This window comes from Heliangelus exortis, chromosome 11 (assembly GCF_036169615.1).
Source record: "Heliangelus exortis chromosome 11, bHelExo1.hap1, whole genome shotgun sequence".
Taxonomy (NCBI): domain Eukaryota; kingdom Metazoa; phylum Chordata; class Aves; order Apodiformes; family Trochilidae; genus Heliangelus; species Heliangelus exortis.
Genome location: NC_092432.1, coordinates 14050253 through 14066783, shown reverse-complemented (window position 1 = coordinate 14066783; position 16531 = coordinate 14050253). Strand labels below are relative to the sequence as shown.

General features: G+C 57.3%; 1 protein-coding gene across 3 annotated transcripts; it reads right to left on the bottom strand.

Annotated features, from left to right (window-relative positions):
- Positions 1-968: 968 nt before the first annotated feature.
- LOC139801049 (uncharacterized) lies at positions 969-11803 on the bottom strand. Of its 3 annotated transcripts, none has more exons than XM_071754754.1 (23): positions 11418-11802; positions 10882-11052; positions 10318-10428; positions 10073-10237; positions 9842-9912; positions 9197-9279; positions 8826-8937; positions 8363-8497; positions 8049-8149; positions 6522-6628; positions 6252-6325; positions 5994-6074; positions 5284-5438; positions 5075-5189; positions 4372-4532; positions 4147-4284; positions 3768-3882; positions 3320-3454; positions 2847-3029; positions 2388-2543; positions 1858-2230; positions 1485-1547; positions 969-1117 (listed from the first exon to the last, which is right to left on the bottom strand). In XM_071754754.1, exons 2-23 carry the CDS (start codon positions 11039-11041, stop codon positions 984-986), a joined length of 2928 nt encoding a protein of 975 aa, XP_071610855.1. In that variant the 5' UTR covers positions 11042-11052; positions 11418-11802; the 3' UTR covers positions 969-983. The 3 variants fall into 3 exon arrangements, with proteins under 3 accessions (XP_071610855.1, XP_071610856.1, XP_071610854.1); XM_071754755.1 differs by having other exon boundaries at positions 1028-1117; positions 1485-1960; positions 2129-2230; XM_071754753.1 differs by having other exon boundaries at positions 1028-1117; positions 1485-2230; positions 11418-11803.
- Positions 11804-16531: the final 4728 nt, after the last annotated feature.

Here is a 16531-nt window from a genome sequence, read left to right as displayed (position 1 = left end):
GCCAGGACGCTGCGTGCTCAGGGGCTGCACAGAGACGAGCTGGGCAGCAACAGTTCCTCTTCTTCCTCTGCAGGGCACAACCCAGAACTGCACACAAAGCTGGATCTCCACAGCACTGCTCAGACTTAGTCTACGTGAGAATCATCAAACAACAGAGTTTTGTTTTTTCCCAAATGTCTCTGAGGGAAGCTGCCACTGAACAGCCTGATTGTGACACACTGTTCAGCATCTACAATCACCAGAGAGGCGAGAAAATGGAGACTGGACAATTCCTATGATTTGGTGATGCGTTGAGCCCAGGATCACCCATCAGTCCCAAGATCAGAGCCTGGGTGCCATAGAACAGATGTCACCACATGCTGTGCTTTCCAAAAGCCACATTTTATTTGGGGACCTCTTTGACCTATTGGAAGCTATGCCAGAGGCCAGGAGGCTGCACGTCCCGCTGCTCTGAGGAGACAAGGAGAGCAGCTCTGGCTCAGCTCTGCCCTGCCCAGCTGTCCCAAGCCGCCTGGGCCCACACGGTGACACGGACCCTGCTCGGCAAGGCTGGAAACTCCTGTAGCCTCTCGGGGGCAGCTCGTGATGAATCCATTGCCTCCAACAGGGTATCTTGTTTGGGTGTGCGCTCAGCCGCATGACTCGAGCTGCTCTAGGTCTCTGTGGGAGAGGTCAAAAACTCTGCTGTACAGGTAGCAGGAGGGGCCAGGACAAATGCTGTGTGCTCTGCACGCTCGGGGATCATCATGCCACCAGGACCCTCACCCCAGCACAGCCACTTCCTCCTGCTGGGATGACATTAGGGAGGTTTAACTAGGAGAGTCAGGGCACAGGAGAGTTCGGGGGGCACTCGTTTGGACTTAAACAGTCGAGCACAGCCTGGGGGTGCACATGAGGGTCTGGGGAACAGCAGCCATGACGGGGCAGTGGTGCAAGTACCGTCAGGAAGAGGGTGGCAGCAAGATTGTCCTTGACCCACCTCATCAGCGCCAGAAGCAGAGTCTTTGTAAGGACCATCTCTGTCTCTGCAGCTCCGTCACCGTCTGCAGGATGTGCAAGGTCTCACCTGCTTGGGACCTGACTGAGGCATCAGGGTCCTTATCAAAGGGCTTGACAACTGCAACAGAAGGAAAGCGAGCAGTGGTGAAAGGCTGCTGTCTGCACAGACCTTTCTATGCAAGCCCCATCCCTCTCTTTCCCTAACTAGGAGGAGCAGCTGGGACCAAGGGAGCAGCTGGAAGCTGCTGCTCAGGAATCCCAGGCTCCCAGACTGGGCTGGGCTGGAGGGGACCTTCTTAAGGATCGCCTAGTCCCAAGCCAACCCCCCTCCACGGGCAGGGACACCTCCCACTAGGCCGGGGAGCTCCAAGCCACAGCCAGCCTGGCCGTGAACACTTCCAGGGATGGGACAGTCACACCTTCTCCCTCCTTTCCCTGCAGCAGAGCCAGGAATGGCAGCACCCAGCACCTCTGACCCTACTCACCATTCCACAGAACCTCCAGCGTCTCTTTAGGTGGATTCCTCCCCAGGAGCTGCGCAGCAGTCCCTGTGCACAGAGCTCCCGTCAGACCTCCCCCTCCCCAGCACTGCGGCAGCACCGCCCCCGGCCCGGCCAGCTCGGCCGCAGGCCCTCCTGCCCAGCGCTCTGCAGGGATGGCCCCGGGCAAGTCCCCGAGGGCGCTGCTGACACTGAGCCAGGCGGCCACCAAGGCCACCAAGACCAGGGCAGGGCAGAGGGGGCAGCGGGAGGCCAGGGCCCTGCCTGGGACAGCCACAGGGCTGCTCCTGCCTGCCAGGGCAGCGCCGGGGGCTGGGGCCGGGCTGCCAGAAGAGGGTCCCCGGGGGCTGTGGCTCACCCATGAACCTCATGGCCTCCGCTCTCACGCTGGCCCGAGAGTCCCGCAGGTAGGGCAGGCTGAAACGCACGTAGTCTCCCACCCTGCTCCTGTCCTGCTTCAGCTGGAGAGTGCCCAAGGGCATGTCATGGGGCTGGCACAGAGCATTCCCTGTGTGCCAGAGCAGTCCCTCTGCCCATCCCACCCCTTCCCCCCCAGGCACACCCACACCCTGGGCACATGGAGCATCCCTTGTCCAGCCCAGGCCCTGGCACCTGGGGGTTGTCCTCACCAAAGTCTCTCCAATCAGCCAGGTCTTCTTCTTCTTGACTGCCCTCTTGAGATTCCTCCAGCCCAGGAACTTGGCACAGATGAGGAGGCCTTTGCCAGAGGCCTGCAAAAGAGCAGCACGTGGGAGTTGGCACCCCCTCAGCTATGGCACTCTCACAGCCAGCACAAGAGAAATGGGCAAGAGCTGATGAGCTGCTGCTGCCAGGGCTGGGGCAGAGGGAAGGAAGGGCAAAGCAGGTGCTCAGATTTCAACTCTGTACCTCGGCCATACTCCTGCTCTCAGTATACATGTGCAGGAAGAGAGAGACCATGACCCTACGTATTGTCTTCTTCATCTCTCCCCTGTCCCTGCTTGCCACAGCCTTCATCATCTCCCCAAAGAGGCTGAGGGAGAGCTCTTGCACCTGGCCGGACTCCTGGTAGGAAGGAAGACGGTGTGACTGCAGCTACAGTTTCTCCCCACCCACGGTGACCAAGGCTATTAATGTGGTCAATGTGAGGGGAGATGCTCTGGGGTTGCTGGGCTCAGGGCACCTCTATAGAGGCTGAGGCCAAGGAGAAGCCATCCTGGGTGCAGAGCCCAGCAGCCCTCCCAGCAGAGTCCAGGGGCGTGAGGAGGGCAGCAGCCCTGCCCATGTGCTGCCCGCAGGGCTGGGCCGGAGGGCAGCTGTCCTTGCCCCATGACCTTCTATGGGGTCAGTTTCCCAAATCAGCCTTACATCACCAAAGAGGGCTGGGAGCTTCTCCACCAGCAGCAGAGCGACGGGGCTGGCCTCTTTCCTCTTCAGGAGACGCATCATGGTTTGGAAGAGCTGCAAGGCCCCCATCCTGATGTTTGTGGATGGATCCTTCAGGCACATCAGGATGCGGTCCAGCACAGAGCTGTCCCGCATTTCTCTTGCCTGGAGGAAACAAAGAATTTCTGTGAGGGTGGAGCAGTGGAGGAGCAGCCTGGCACAAACGCCCTGCATGCTGAGCACCAGCCTCCCACCCAGCTTCCCGGCAGGCACTGCGCTTGCCGATGGGGATGAAGAAGAGAGCAAGGAGAGCAAAGGCTCTGTGGCCCCTGCTCAGCCACCCCTCTCTCTGCTGACAGCCACCTCCTTCCTCTCAGCCAGGCCCAAGCCAGCGCGTTACCCCTGCCCCAGCCCCAGGCTGCCAACGCGGCTCCGCCTGACTACGCCTCGCTCACCATCTGCGGATCTCCTGAGAGCGCCACCAAGCCCCCGAGTGCCAGCAGACGGACTGTCTGATTGCCGTGGCTCAGGTAGGAGCGGAGGAGGCGCACGTCACTTAGATCCTTTCCAAGGCCCTGGCAGCCCAGCAGCTGAAAGAACAACAGTGGTGAGAGACGGGCAGAGCTGCAGGACCCTGGCACTCTGCAGCTCCTGGTTACCACTGCCAGCTCGGGGCCTGGGGGCTGACACAGCCCCTCCGGGGGGCAGCCCTGCCTGTGGACACGTGGGGGTGCTGAGCACTGCCCCAGCAGGAAGGGCTGGATGGAGGCCCCAGGGCCTGACTGGCAGCAGAGCCCTCTGTCCCAGCTCCAGGGACTGTCATCCCACCCGGCGGCAGCCGCCTGTGCCAGAGGGACGGCTTCAGGAGCATCTGGCAGAGGCACTGCTTCCCACCAGGCTTACCTCAGTATAGAAAGTCATGGCAAAGTTGAGCTGCCATTCCCTCCTCTGGTCAAGAATCTCTTTGACGTGCTGGAACAGGAGGTATCGCTGCTTAGCGGGGCTCTTCCTCATCTCTCTGGGCAGGGCAGGGAAAGAAAAGCAGTGCTGGCAGTGAGCAGGGCAGGAAAGCCTTGCTGGGATTGCCCTGCCCCAGCCCAGCCAGGCTGGCCTAGGCCAGGACACGCCTTCGCCCCCAGCCACAGCCTCCACACCACTTGCTGCTGAATGCGCCCTGCTCTCTCCCCAGGCAAGGAGCACCCCTTGCCACTCGGATCGCTCCCTGGCCAGCGCTGCGGCTGCAGCCCGGGGCCTGGGTGCCTGGGGGCTCCTCTGCTCTCACCTGGCCAGCAAGCTGACTCCTCTCTCGAGGGTGTCCACGTCCAGCATCATGTCCCAGCCGCCCTCCTTCTGGATGTTCTGGACGTGCCCTTGAAAGCCAGCAGCGTCCAGCAGAGCTTTAACGCCCTCCACTGCCACCCTGTGGGCAGAGCAAGGTCCAGTTACACACAGAGCAGGGGCCCTGGCCGAGGGCCCAGGGGAATGGCAGGGGAAGGGGCTGGCGCACCCCAAAGGGCTGGCTTCATCGGCCTGAGGCGGCTCCTGTCCCAGGATCACTGTTCCCAGGGAAACCTTGTAGATCAAGCTCATGAGGAGCCTGGGGAAGAGCAGTTCCAGGATCCCCTGACAGCGGGGCCGCTGACTGAGTCTGGACAGGACCTGCCTTGCCTGCAGAAGGACACAGGGACAGCTCTCAGTGCAAGGAAGCTGCTGTGGCACTGCCAAAGCCCCTGGGCTGCACGGGGAGTGCGGCTCAGGCGACCGGCCCAGCCCACAGAGACACCCATGGAGGCTGTGACCCATCTGCCAGGCCACGGCCCAGCAGCCCTGAGGACTCCCCTCCTGCTTCAGGGTGGCCCCACAAGCCTCCCTGGGCCAGCACGCTGACCCCCCCCCTTTTGGCACCCAACTCCGGCCCCTGCCCCAGGTTTCCAGCTGCAGCGCGGGGCAGGGGGTGCAGGCAGTGGGGAAGCAGAGTGCTGCCCAGATAGGGGCGGGGTTCCTATTTGTCCTTGGGGAGCTCATGGGGCAGCCTCGTGGGGCTGGAACAAGGGGGTGGGTGCAGGGCAGGTCCCTGCTGGCCCTGAGGGGCTGTGTCCCCAAGGCCTGGAGGAGGGGGCTGTTTGGGGCAGGCAGGAGGGGATGTGTCTCTTTTCCTGGGAAGCCAGGAACAGCCTTGAAGGGGAGCAAGACCTGCTCTGGTCACTCACCGATGGGACAGCACACTTTGCTCTCCAGCCCTGGATCACGCTGAGCAGCCGGTCAAGAACTGTCACAGAAGTGCTGGGCAGGGACAGCAGCATCTCCCACATGGCCAGCGCAGCACTGCAAGCCAGAACACTCTGTTAGCAGGGCTGCCTTGGCCACTGTGCTGTGCCTGGGCTATGGAGCAAGTCCCCAGGGCTCTTGGGGCTCATACTTGTCACAGGAGGGACTGATCATCAGCAGGGTCTGAACGGTTTCCTCGGGGCAGCACTCGCTCAGCAGCCCAAGCACGGATCTCAGGACGAACCGCGATGGTTCCGTGCGCACGTGCTCCACGTTTCTGTGGACGCACCTCAAGATTTTTTCTGCCTGCAGGGAACAGAGGGGAGGATGGTGCTGCCACTGGACTGCAACCATCCCCTCACAGATGCCACACGCAGGGGTCCCTCCCAGCAGGCCCAATGAGGCAGCACAGAGCTTGAGCCAGCTGCCTCCCCTCCCTCCCTCTCTAGTGGCAGCTGGAGGATTTTGCCCATTGTCCTTTCAGTCCACGAAGTGGAGGTGCCAACACGAGGACTGGGACCAGAGATACCCACAGAGTATCCAGGACAGTGGGAAGGGGTGTCAGGGGCACTGGAGCTTGTCTGGACCTGAGCCTCCTTATCCAGGGATCATTTGCCACAGTTTCCTGGGAACAGCAGCAAAGCCTGGCTCTGCCTTCATGTCCCTGGGGTCCCTCCCAGCCTCAGGGAAGAATCCCCACACCACTCTGCCATGGCCAGGAGGTGGCCAGAGCCCCTTCCCACTGCAGCCTCTGCTCCTTTCTATGCCTCTGTACCCCTCAGGGTGCAGAGGGCTTTGGGGGAGAAACCTCCCTGGGGGTTTGCACGGGGGAAACTGGGACCTGCTCTGGAAATGCCAGACCTGCGAGACATCCTGCAGGCTCATGAGGACAGAGGGTGACAGGTTGACTATCACATCTCTCAGCCACTCCAGATCCTGGTCCTGCAACAAGAGAAGATTATGGGGCTCCTTTGTTGATCCCTCGTACTCACAGGACTCTGCTGTCTTTTTTTTTTTTTTGGTTGGTTTTTTTTTTTTAGGGCAGCTGTCTGGGAAGGCATCTTTGAGCATGGGGGCAGGTGGAGCAGGCACAAGGCAGGTGGCAGTCTCTGTAGGTACCTCTCCTAAGTCTTCTGGAGCATCCTCAACCATCTCCTGGCCCTCTTCCTTCTCCCCAGCTGAATACCAGGAATCTTTAACAAAGCAAGGGAGCAGGGTGAGCTGATGGTGCTGGCAGGAGAGACCCAGCTGCGTGCCAGCTCCCGAGGACAGAGCCAGCCCTGGGCGGGGGGACCCAAAGGGGGAACTGGCACGGAACAGGCCGGGGATGTGCCCAGCAGCCCCTGCCGTGCAGGAGCACAGCAAAGCAGCCACAAACCGCTCACTCACCTGTCTCCAGCTGCTGGGCCATCGTGTCTGGGACGGGGAGACTGATCTCTTCCGCCTCATCCTCCACCCAGGCCAGGTGGAGCTGGCTCGGGGACCTCTGCTCAGTCCTGGGGAAGGAGGAGAGGCCATGGGGGGTGGGCATGGGGGTGGCAGTGCTGCTGGCTCCAAGGCTGCACAGCCTGCGGGGAGAGCCCGTGGGGCCAAGGGAGCTGTGTGGGGGCAGGGAGATGTCTGGGACGGGCTCTGCACGGGGCAGTAAATCTCCTGGGGATGGAGGCTCATGCTGGTATTTCTCAAAACAGGTTAAAGAAGCGACTTACTTTGCTTTGAAATATGTTCAGATGTAATGGACAACAGTCATGTGTGAAAGGAACTTCTCTAATCTTTCAGAACTTAAAATGGCTTCAGAAAGTACATTTTACATCTATGGTATTTCAAGACGTCCTTTGAACTACAAACAGCCCTTGCTATAAATGAGATATACAATGCTATCCAACAGAGATAAATAAGGAACTCTGCCTCCTTAGTTGCTACTTCTGGCTCAACCACAATTGTCCCACACTGGACTCAGCAGCAGACAGGGCTGCCCAAGCCCAGGGTCCAAGTGACAAGCCCTGAGACCCTTACAGCAACCAATCTGGACCTACTAAACGAGGCAGATGACAATCTGCGTCCATGAATTCTTTCCTCCTCCACTAAGGAAACAAGCAGCAGGACCACCACCACATGCAGCTCAGTAGCAAACAGGGCCCAACCCAGAAATTCTACCACCGGGCTCTCTTAGGAGCCATTTTATACTGAGCACCATGGCAAGGAATACTCATTAGTCCATTTGGGTCACCTGAACCATCCTCTCCACCCCAGGGGCACAGCTGTGTGTCCCCATTCTCACTGTCACATCAGCAGCCTGACAATTGCTGGCCATGTCCCAGGCACCTTTTTCTCCTGCTCCTCTCAAACCAGGACAGATAAAAAAAGCCCAAGGGAGACCAAGGCTACAGCCAAGATAAATGCTGACCCTCGTGTCTAAGTAATAATTTTTCCATTTCGACCCTCCAAGCACTAAGATCCTGTCTCTTGCTCTGCTTACACGCTCACCCTTATTCTCTGGTCAGCCTCACAGGAGCATAAGAAGAGGCTAAAGACCCCAGTCTTTAGGGAAACACCTGGAGCGGGGGGCACGAAAGACACCGTAAGCACAGCCCCTCGCAGGTTGCCACTCCTCCCAGCGAGCAGCAGCTCCTCTGTGTGGGGCTGGGGGAACGGGGCTCCTGCTGCAGCAAGACCTCCTCTTTATACCCTCTATGGCCTCCTCAGGAGACATTTGCAGCTGGGCAGCAGCCTGAAGCCCAGCAAGGAAAGACAAGGATTGGCATGGGGTCGTTCAGCTTTGAGAGCACTCCATGGCACTTTGTGGAGAAAATGTCTCCTCTGACAGAAAGAAGAACACTCAGGAGGATGAGAAGACAAAGAGCCAAAGCTGGAAGAGGGAACACGTTCTGAAGCCATTTTTACGCTAGTTCTAACCTGACATAAAACAGTAAATAGGCTTCTTGCTGCAGAGCTGTGTCAACGTCACAAGGAGTCACAGATGAGTCATCCATCTTGTACCACAGCCCATCGCTGGCCTGCAAAAAGGGCATCAGAGGGAGATGAGCTGCCTGCTTTCTCCACCAGAACACAGGCAGGACACTACAGAACCAAGAGCACTCCAAAACCAATCCCCTCCAGCCCTCAGGAGACCTTCTCCCCCAAACCTCTGGCTGCCAGGAACACTGCCGGGAAAGCTGGTCTTCCCCAGGACACAATTCCCCCTGCTGAGGAAGGAAGTTGCTCTTTACCTTGATGTAGCAGAAATAGTGTCCCGAGTGACAGCTCTCTCCTTTGTGCACCAGCACAGCGTACAAGGAGTAGCGCTGCGCTTCTCCCGCTGTCGTGTATGGCCCAAGATCCAAGACCTTGGGATACTTCACAACCTATGGAGAGAGCGAGAGGGCTCAGAAATGATTCCAAATTCCTTGATGACACAGCCTGCCAAGACCAGGAGCCAGGTGTGTGGAAATCCAGCTCTGGAGCTGGTCAGCACTACAGCTCCATGTTCTGGTTTGGGCGGCAGGAAACTGTTCTGGGGCAGAGCAGCTCTGTCAGGGCAGAGCACACACTTTTCTTCCCTTGGGAACTCTCCTCTCCTCTCCAAGGAAGGGAGCAGGAAAAACCCACCATGAACAACCCGTGAGAGAGCGCACTGCCTGGGGAAACCTCCTGCTCCAGGAAGGGAATGTTTCCCTCCAGTTGCCAACTTACCTTGCTGATCTTCCCACCGGAGACATTCTCAAACCTCTTGAGTCCCACTGTGAGAACCTTGGGCGCCCAGTGAATCGTCAGCCTCTTGGAGGCAGCAGTCATCTGGCCACAGCTGGAAGGCAAGCAGAGAGCCAAGTGCTGCAATGGACCCTTGCAATGCCCCCTCTTCTCTATCCCCAAGAAAGCCAGGCGAGCTCTCCCATCTCCCACACCCTTAGTCTCATTGAAGAACAGTCAGAAGGCTGGACTACAAGAAAGCTGTGTCCCGTCACTGTGCAGCTCCCCTCCACCAAAGCCTCCCTGACACTCTAAACCACACCAAACCCCAAGGCAGGATCTAACATGAAGATGTTTGTTAGGAATCATCTTACTGGCGACATCTAAAGCCGCTTCTGGCATCCAGCAGCTCAGGTTTCACAAATTTATCAAGAGCTTCAGAAAGAGATGCGGCTGCCTGGAGAAGTGAGAAAGGAGAGCCCTGAGCTGAGGGAAATGCTCTCCCCCAAACTCCTCACCAGGAGCTGGCGTGACCACCCAGGTGGCTGGGGCTGAGGAGACCTCTGGGGAACCCACAAGCAGTGCCCAGAAAGAGGCAGCCTTAAAGAGGGCTTTCTGCTGAACACTTCCCTCATTCCCCAGGGATTCCCAAGGCCAACAGGAGCTGCCTCTCTGTGGCACTGCTCCGTTCAGCTCCAGGTGGGCTGCAGGGTCATCAAGAATGACAACAACCCAAGTCATCAGCCCAGGAGCCAGATGGGTGCAGAGAGTGGGGGAAGGGGAAGCAGGAGAGCATGTAAAGGGTGCAGAGAGGACCAGGTGTCCTTGTCTACCTTAAAGCCATCACCTACAGGGTGACCGCTGCCACGGCCAACGCAGTAGGACACGGTCCCTTCCACTTGCCACCCACCACCAAGCTCTCGTGTGTTCCCAGGAGATGTTTTGAAACCAACCCCTTCAGCTCTGGAAAGCTACAGGCGCCTTGGGGCATCCTGAAGCACCATTACAAACCCTCTTACTTTTATATCCAGGAGGACATCCAGGAAGGGCTCGTAGGCATCAGAAACCACTTGGCAGCTCGAGCACCAGACTGCAAGGGAAGTTGGAAAGCTCAGCGAGAGGGGAAGGCAACCGAATGTGCCGCTTACGCTGCTCATCCCTCCTGTGCCAGTCACACACACAGCTGCTTCCCACAGGCAGAGAGAAGGGCACAGCCAGTTCCAGGGAGAGCCAGAGTTGCGGAAAAGTACCTCTGGATCTCAGAAAGCTCCCAAATATCTGATGGATGACGGTCTGCTGACACGACGTGTCCAAGCTGCCGTCACACAGACAAACTCTCTGCATGGCGTCCAGAGTACAGCGCAAGAACTCGTGGGCGTCCTCCTGCGCGCCGAGCCGGAAACGTCCTCCGATTTCTAAGAAAGAAGAAGTTGGGAGTTCTCTCCTCCAGTCCAAGGAGGGAAGAAAACCTGACAAAGCACCAGACAGGGCTTACCTGGAAGAGCAGTGATGACGTCCACAGGCACGATGGCAGATCCTGTGGCATGCAGGACCTTGCGCACGTGCTCCTGCACTCTGCACATCACACAGGTGCCTGGTTGAACACCTGAAGAGGGACAGAGGGAGGGAGGAAGGGAATGAGAGACGCTTCTTGGGTTAGCCAAATCTCCCTAGCAATGGAAAACCTACTGGAGATCCTGAAGTGGTAAGAACAGCCTCCACTCCTCTGCTCTCAAGGGGCCAGTGTCCCAACAAGCCCGGCAAGTGCCTGGGAACCTTTCTGCAGAAGGATGCTGAACTGACAGAAGTTTTCTGTGCTGGGGCAAAGAAGGTTTCACTTGCAGGAGTGGAGACCAAGTCCCAGGGCTAGAAAGAGGTGCCCTTCTGACAGATGTGACAAGTGGCTTCTATGCTAAAAGTGTTCCAAGAAACCCAAGGCTGGGGTTGATAGGGGGTTGATAAAGAAGGGCTGCTTTTCTCCTGCATCCAGTTCCACATCCCGGGAACCCCTGGGAAGTGCCCAACAGATTGACAAGGAGACATTCATACGAGTACTCACAGGACTGGCTGTGCTCCCGAGAGAGCAGGTAGTTTGCCAGAGATGGGGTGTAGGTGAGGCACTGGAGGACAGCATTGAGGAAGCAGGTATTGCCCATATTCTTGAGTCCTGCTCCAACTCCTGGTCTCTGCTGCTTGTCCTTGTTTCCTTGTGGAGCCATTCCAATGGCAACTGCAGGGAAATTACATTTGTAAAGAGAAGAAGCCTTTCTGGTTCATGAAAGCATCTTTCCCAAGTCAAGTCGTTTACAGGAGGACCACCCGGGGAAACAAGCTCAAACCTCAAAGACAGAAAGTCAGGTAGCCTCAGGAGAGGCTGCCATTGAACTTGTCTGGTCGAGAATCCCTTTGGGAAAATATCCTGTGCCCTGCTGGCCTGGCCAGCCAGCCCACATTCGAACTTGTGTGCCTGCAGAGCTGCAGGCTGATGGCCCTGCTGTCCCTGCTGTCACAGGGCTCCAACTGACAGCAGTGCTCAAGGCCCTTTGGAAAGACCACCTTGTGTGTCACCTTGTCTGCAGAGGACCTGCTGCTCACCTGTGGTGTTAGCAGAGGGAGCCGAAATGAATCCTTCCCACAGCACTGGAGAGCCGGGAAAGCCACAAGAGCTGGGAAGGGAGAGACCTCTCCTTGTATCGTATCCTGACCTGACCTCCTCTCTCCTCTGTCCTGGCAGTCCAAACCCAATCACCTTTGACAGAGGAGGGAAGCTGACGAAAAGTGGGCAGGAAAGGAGCAATGAACAGAACACAGAAGGCACACGATCTGTCAAGGAAGGAGCCGAGTTATCCCGAAGGTCAGCTCAGCCACACTGGCATCCTCTGGCCCCATTCTCAGGCTCTTGTAGTCCTGGCCATGTGACATCACAGGTGGCCCATCACAGGTGGCCCTTTGTGACCGTAGTGGCCCGGCACCTGTGTTCTGGAACCCTCCAGTTCCATGGCAGCCACCACAGTTCCATGGCAGCCGTATGGCCTCAGGGGCACACGTTGGGATCCAGCCCACGTCTCTGCCTTCGCAGCCTTCCAGGAGAGCCTTTGGGAGGGTCTGAGATTTCCCCTCAGGCAGCTCCTGGGGGTTCCCCACTCTTCTGGTCTTTGCTGAAGGGATGGTCAAGACCTTCACACTCTTGTCTTGGCAGGAGATGATGGTGGGGATGGTCTGCAAAGAACCACATCCCTGTAGGCTGCGCAGTGGGCAAGGAGACAACAGGAGAGGGTTACCCAGCCTTGCTCCATGGAGACTCCAGCACCCAGTGCTGTTCAGGAGAAGACCCTGCTGGGGAAGAGGGGTCTGAGCAGGTCCCAGCAGAGGGGCTCTGATCTCCACAGCTGGTCTGTGCAGCCCATGGAAACTGCAGGGAAGAGGAGTTCAGTGCCCAAGTGCCTGGTCCTTAAGGACATGGTTTAGTAGTTGACTGTGATGTTGGTCAAAGGTTGGACTGGATGATCTTGGAGGTCTCTTCCAACTTAAACATTCTGGGATTCTGTGAAGTGAAAAAAAGAGAAAAGACTCAGGGGGTGGAGTCAGTGATGGGGTCGGGCCTTGGAGAACTGGGTGATACCACCCACTGTCACCTGAACACTTCAACAGCAGTTGGCCAGCTGGCCATTGGTCCCCGCCACCGGGAGTCATCAGTGTTGAAATGTCTGGGGGCAGTTGGTGCCCCCCACCTTGCCACCAGGTGGGCAGGCATCAGCCCAGAGGAGGAAGGAGCACCAGAGCTGGAATAAAAACACCCGTTGGCCTTGCGTCGGGGATCAGTGGGGAGTTTTCTTCTGGGCAGCTTTGGGGACATTCGGTGGCAAGAGCCAGTGGGGAGGGGGCCGCGATGGCAGCTGGGAAGCTGTAGGCTGGCATGGGCCTCTCTTTCAGGCTCCTCTCTTTAATGACTCGAGAGCACCTTCCAGTCCCTGAAGTACCTTCAGATACCTCCAATAGGACCTGATGGGGCTCCAGGGGAGCAGGGGAAGGACGCCAGACAAGGAGCCAGAGGGATGGGACAAGGGGGAATGTTTTCAACCTGGAAGAGGAGAGATTGAGAAGAGAGCTAATGGAAAAAATGAGGGTGGTGAGACCCTGGAAAAGGCTTCTTGGAGAAGTTATGGATGCTGAAAGCATTGAAGGGCAGGTTGGGTGGCACTTGGAGCAATCTGGGCTGGTGGGAGGTTCCCCTACCCGTTGTAGGGGTTGGAACCGGAAGACCTTTAAAGTCCCTCCAGCCCTGGGGACTCTCATGTCCCAGGTGCCCTTGCACCACAGCCCCAACCTGTCTGGGCTTGGATGGTTTTCGTCTGAAGTAGTAGGTTCACAGGAAAACCATTTGACAAAGGCAAAACATCCCGGAATCTCAGTGACCGAGGACACGGGGCAACGGGGATGCGGGGAGTGGGGTAGTGGGCAGCGGGTCTCCGGGCAGCCGTCCTGTACCGGCTGCTCCTTGCCCACCGCAGTGCCAAGTGTGCGGGGTGGGGCCGGGGCCGTGGGGAGCGCTCACCGTCTGCTGGAGGTCGGGGATGCCGATGTGGACGACGATGGTGCCGGGTGCGGGCTCCTCCCTGCACGGCGGGGCCCTCAGTTAGAAAACTTGCATAAATGGAAAAAAAATCACAAGAATAAAAAAAAAGATTGCCAAGTTCAAATAATTTAGAAAAAAAAGCAAGCGGGAAATTCGCATTAAAAAAACAAACCAAAAACCCAACAACAACGGTCACCCAGCACAAAGCTGACCAGAGCATCAAAGGTGCTGGCAACGCTCTGGTTTGACCACAGCCCCAGGAACAGCGTTACGGTTTGCCAGAGAGCCTCTTACCTCCACTTCAGTCATCCAGGCTTCCTCTGATCCTCCTCTTGCTTTTGCCTCCCGCTTCCTTCAACACACTATGGATGCTTCCTCTTTCTTCTCCAGCACCTCCCGCTGCAAAGGCAAGAGGACACACTCAGCACCCACAACACTGGCCAGACAGAGAGGCACCAGGACAGGCCCCCCGCATGGAAGCTCTCCACACCTAGCCCCTCACAGGCCAAAATCACCACAACCACAAAGACCTCACAGATCAGCTCTTCCCTCCAAATCACTGCTCCAGCTACCTGCCCAGGCACAGCGGGAGGGGGGCTCGCAGGCAGCCACCCTGGGCAAACGGAGCTGGCTATGTAAAGCAGCGGCCAGAGGCTGCACAGCACTGCTCACGGGGAGCTGGGGCTGCCTGGGACACAGGCCTCCACGGCTCGGGACACGCGCTCTGACTCCAGGGCTGTCAGCAGGACAGGCAGCCACGCAGGAACAGACCCAGGCCCTGACTACAGGCGTGGTGCCTCACTGCAGGAGAGAGAGCGGGGTCTGTGCGGCCAATGTCTGGGGAGCCATCCCTACTGTCAAGCAGGAGGAGAGCCTCGGAGTTCTCCCTCCTCTCCCCCCCCACAACCTCCCTCTAGGGCTGCGTCGAGGTCAAGAGGCCCTCATCATGCCAACAGGCTCTTACACGTCCAGCGTCGAGGCCAGCTCCTTTTCCCTCCTCTGGGGTGCGGACAGAGGCTCTCCCCCATCTTACGGGACTGCTCCTCCCTCTGGGCAGCCCCACCACGGCGACCACGGCAAAAAGATCCCAGCGCAACACAAAGCCGGACAGAGCACCAAAGGTGCTGTTGATGCTCTTCCGCCCCTACACCCGAAACAAATCCCGGAACGGCTTTTCTCACCTGCTCGGTGCCCGCTGCTCCCTGCACGGACGAGAGCAAAGCGGTTGCTGCTGCTCGGGGCTCCCGGACGCTCCCGGCGAGACTTGACCCTCTGCTACCCCCCATAAAGCATTGACGGCTCTGGAGTTCCAGTCTTTCCAGGGCAGAGATCAACCATGGCTTTCGGAAGGTCGAGGCGATGGTCGCCCGCCCCCAGGTCTCACGCCCCTCTTTTGGCAGTCAGATTTTTCTTTCTGCTCATTAAATTAAGCAACCACACTGAGGTCTCAGGTAGCAACTGGACCCCCAAATTCTCCTGAAGGGATGCCATGATCCTGCAGCTGGTCAGGGGATCCTCAGCCATGCTGGAGCTGGTGGGGTGTGTGCGTGTAGAAGTGCCAGAGAGGAGAAACGGGGAGCAGAGGCGTTAATCATAAGCTGGAAGTGTCATAGGGCACAACCAAGAAGCAGACATGGCAGAGTGGATACAGCAAAAAAAAAACAACAAACCAAAAACCAAAAACCAAACCCCAACACGCTGCCCTCTGCTTCTCCCTGCCCTCTGGCTTTGAAAGCAAAAGGCTGTTTCTTGCTACAGCGGTCAGTGCAGAGAGCTGGCTGGGCATTTGCTTTGCCACCAAGCTAGATGAGAAAGGGAGAGATTTCTGCGGTGTTTCTCTCGAGTGGCCCGTCTGAAGGCGGGGAGAAGCGATACCTCCCGGGACTTGAGCCCTGGCAGTGCGGGACAGGGACACTGGAGGGCAGCGGGGACTTGCTGATGAACGAGGCTGCAAAGCAAAGCGCAGCCCAGCGCTGGATTCCCCGCTCAGCTCCTTTCTGCACGGCTCTGGATTAAGGAAGTGGAGGGAAGAGGTGCTCTGGGGCTGTGATCACACCAGAGCATTGCCAGGAGGTTGGGTGGCCTGGCCAGCTTTGTGCTGGGTGAGCTCCGTGTAAGAAGGGCTGGGGTCTTTGACCTTTGGCCGCAACTCCGCCTTTATCTCCTTCAGGTGCTCACAGCAGAAAACAGAGAGGCTTCCACATTGCATGGCCTTGCCTGTGAGACACTTGAATAACAGGGCAATGGAAAAATGTTATGAAAAAAGAAGAGAGTCCTATTTGCTAAGTCATGTATAAGCAATGAGTCCCCATGGATCAGCCTGCATTTTTAGTGATGTTCTAAGGACAGTGCTGTGCTGTGCCATATAGTGACCCCAGGGGAATGCTGCCAAATAGTGAGCCTTGGGGCATGCTGCCAAGTTGTGATCCATGGGCTGGAGAAACCAGATAGCGGTCCGAGAGGGGAGCTGCCAAATAGTGAGCCATGAATGGGAGATGCCAAATAGTGTTCCCAGAGGAATGCTGCCAAATAGTGTTCCATGGATATCTTATCTTAAGCCAGAAGCTTCCTCCAGAGGCTGAGAGCATTTACTTTCTTCCCAATTGCTTGATCCATGCCTCCATCTCTGGACAGCTTTCCCAACTGTCTGCCTTCTCTATTATTTCAGTAGATTGCACCAGCACCACCAACCCAACACCAAAGCAAGCAGGTGCCAAGTGTCTCAGCTTCATCCCAGCCAAAGTCCTTCTGTACATTTCACAAGTCCTTCAGAAGAAAGGATTGAATGTTTCTCTCTGGCTCAGGTTCCTCCTTTTGTAATGAGGGAAGAGCTACCTCACAAGGGCTTGCTGCTCAACCTTCTGCAGAAGACTCTTCTTCATCGCCCTTTTGGAGAGGATTTGGTCTTTCGCCTTCATCAGAGTAGCAGTAGCATACATCTCATGACATAGGAATAGTGAGCATAAAAGATAGACAACACAGGTACAAAATACAGCACAGTGACAAAAGGAGCAGCAGGCAGCACAGCATGTGGCACAGTAACAAACAGGACCAACACAGGCAGCACACCTGCTAGAGAAGCCACCAGTGGGCTCTTAGGAGCCCTTTTACACTGACCACCATGGGAAGGAAC

Coding starts and splice junctions, on each gene's coding strand:
- LOC139801049 (XM_071754753.1), bottom strand. CDS start 11,041: ATGGCTCCACAAGGAAACAAGGACAAGCAGCAGAGACCAGGAGTTGGA. Junction 6,075..6,251: donor CTCCAGAAGACTTAGGAGAG/GTACCTACAGAG, acceptor CTCTTGTTGCAG/GACCAGGATCTGGAGTGGCT. Junction 5,190..5,283: donor ATCAGTCCCTCCTGTGACAA/GTATGAGCCCCA, acceptor TCTGGCTTGCAG/TGCTGCGCTGGCCATGTGGG.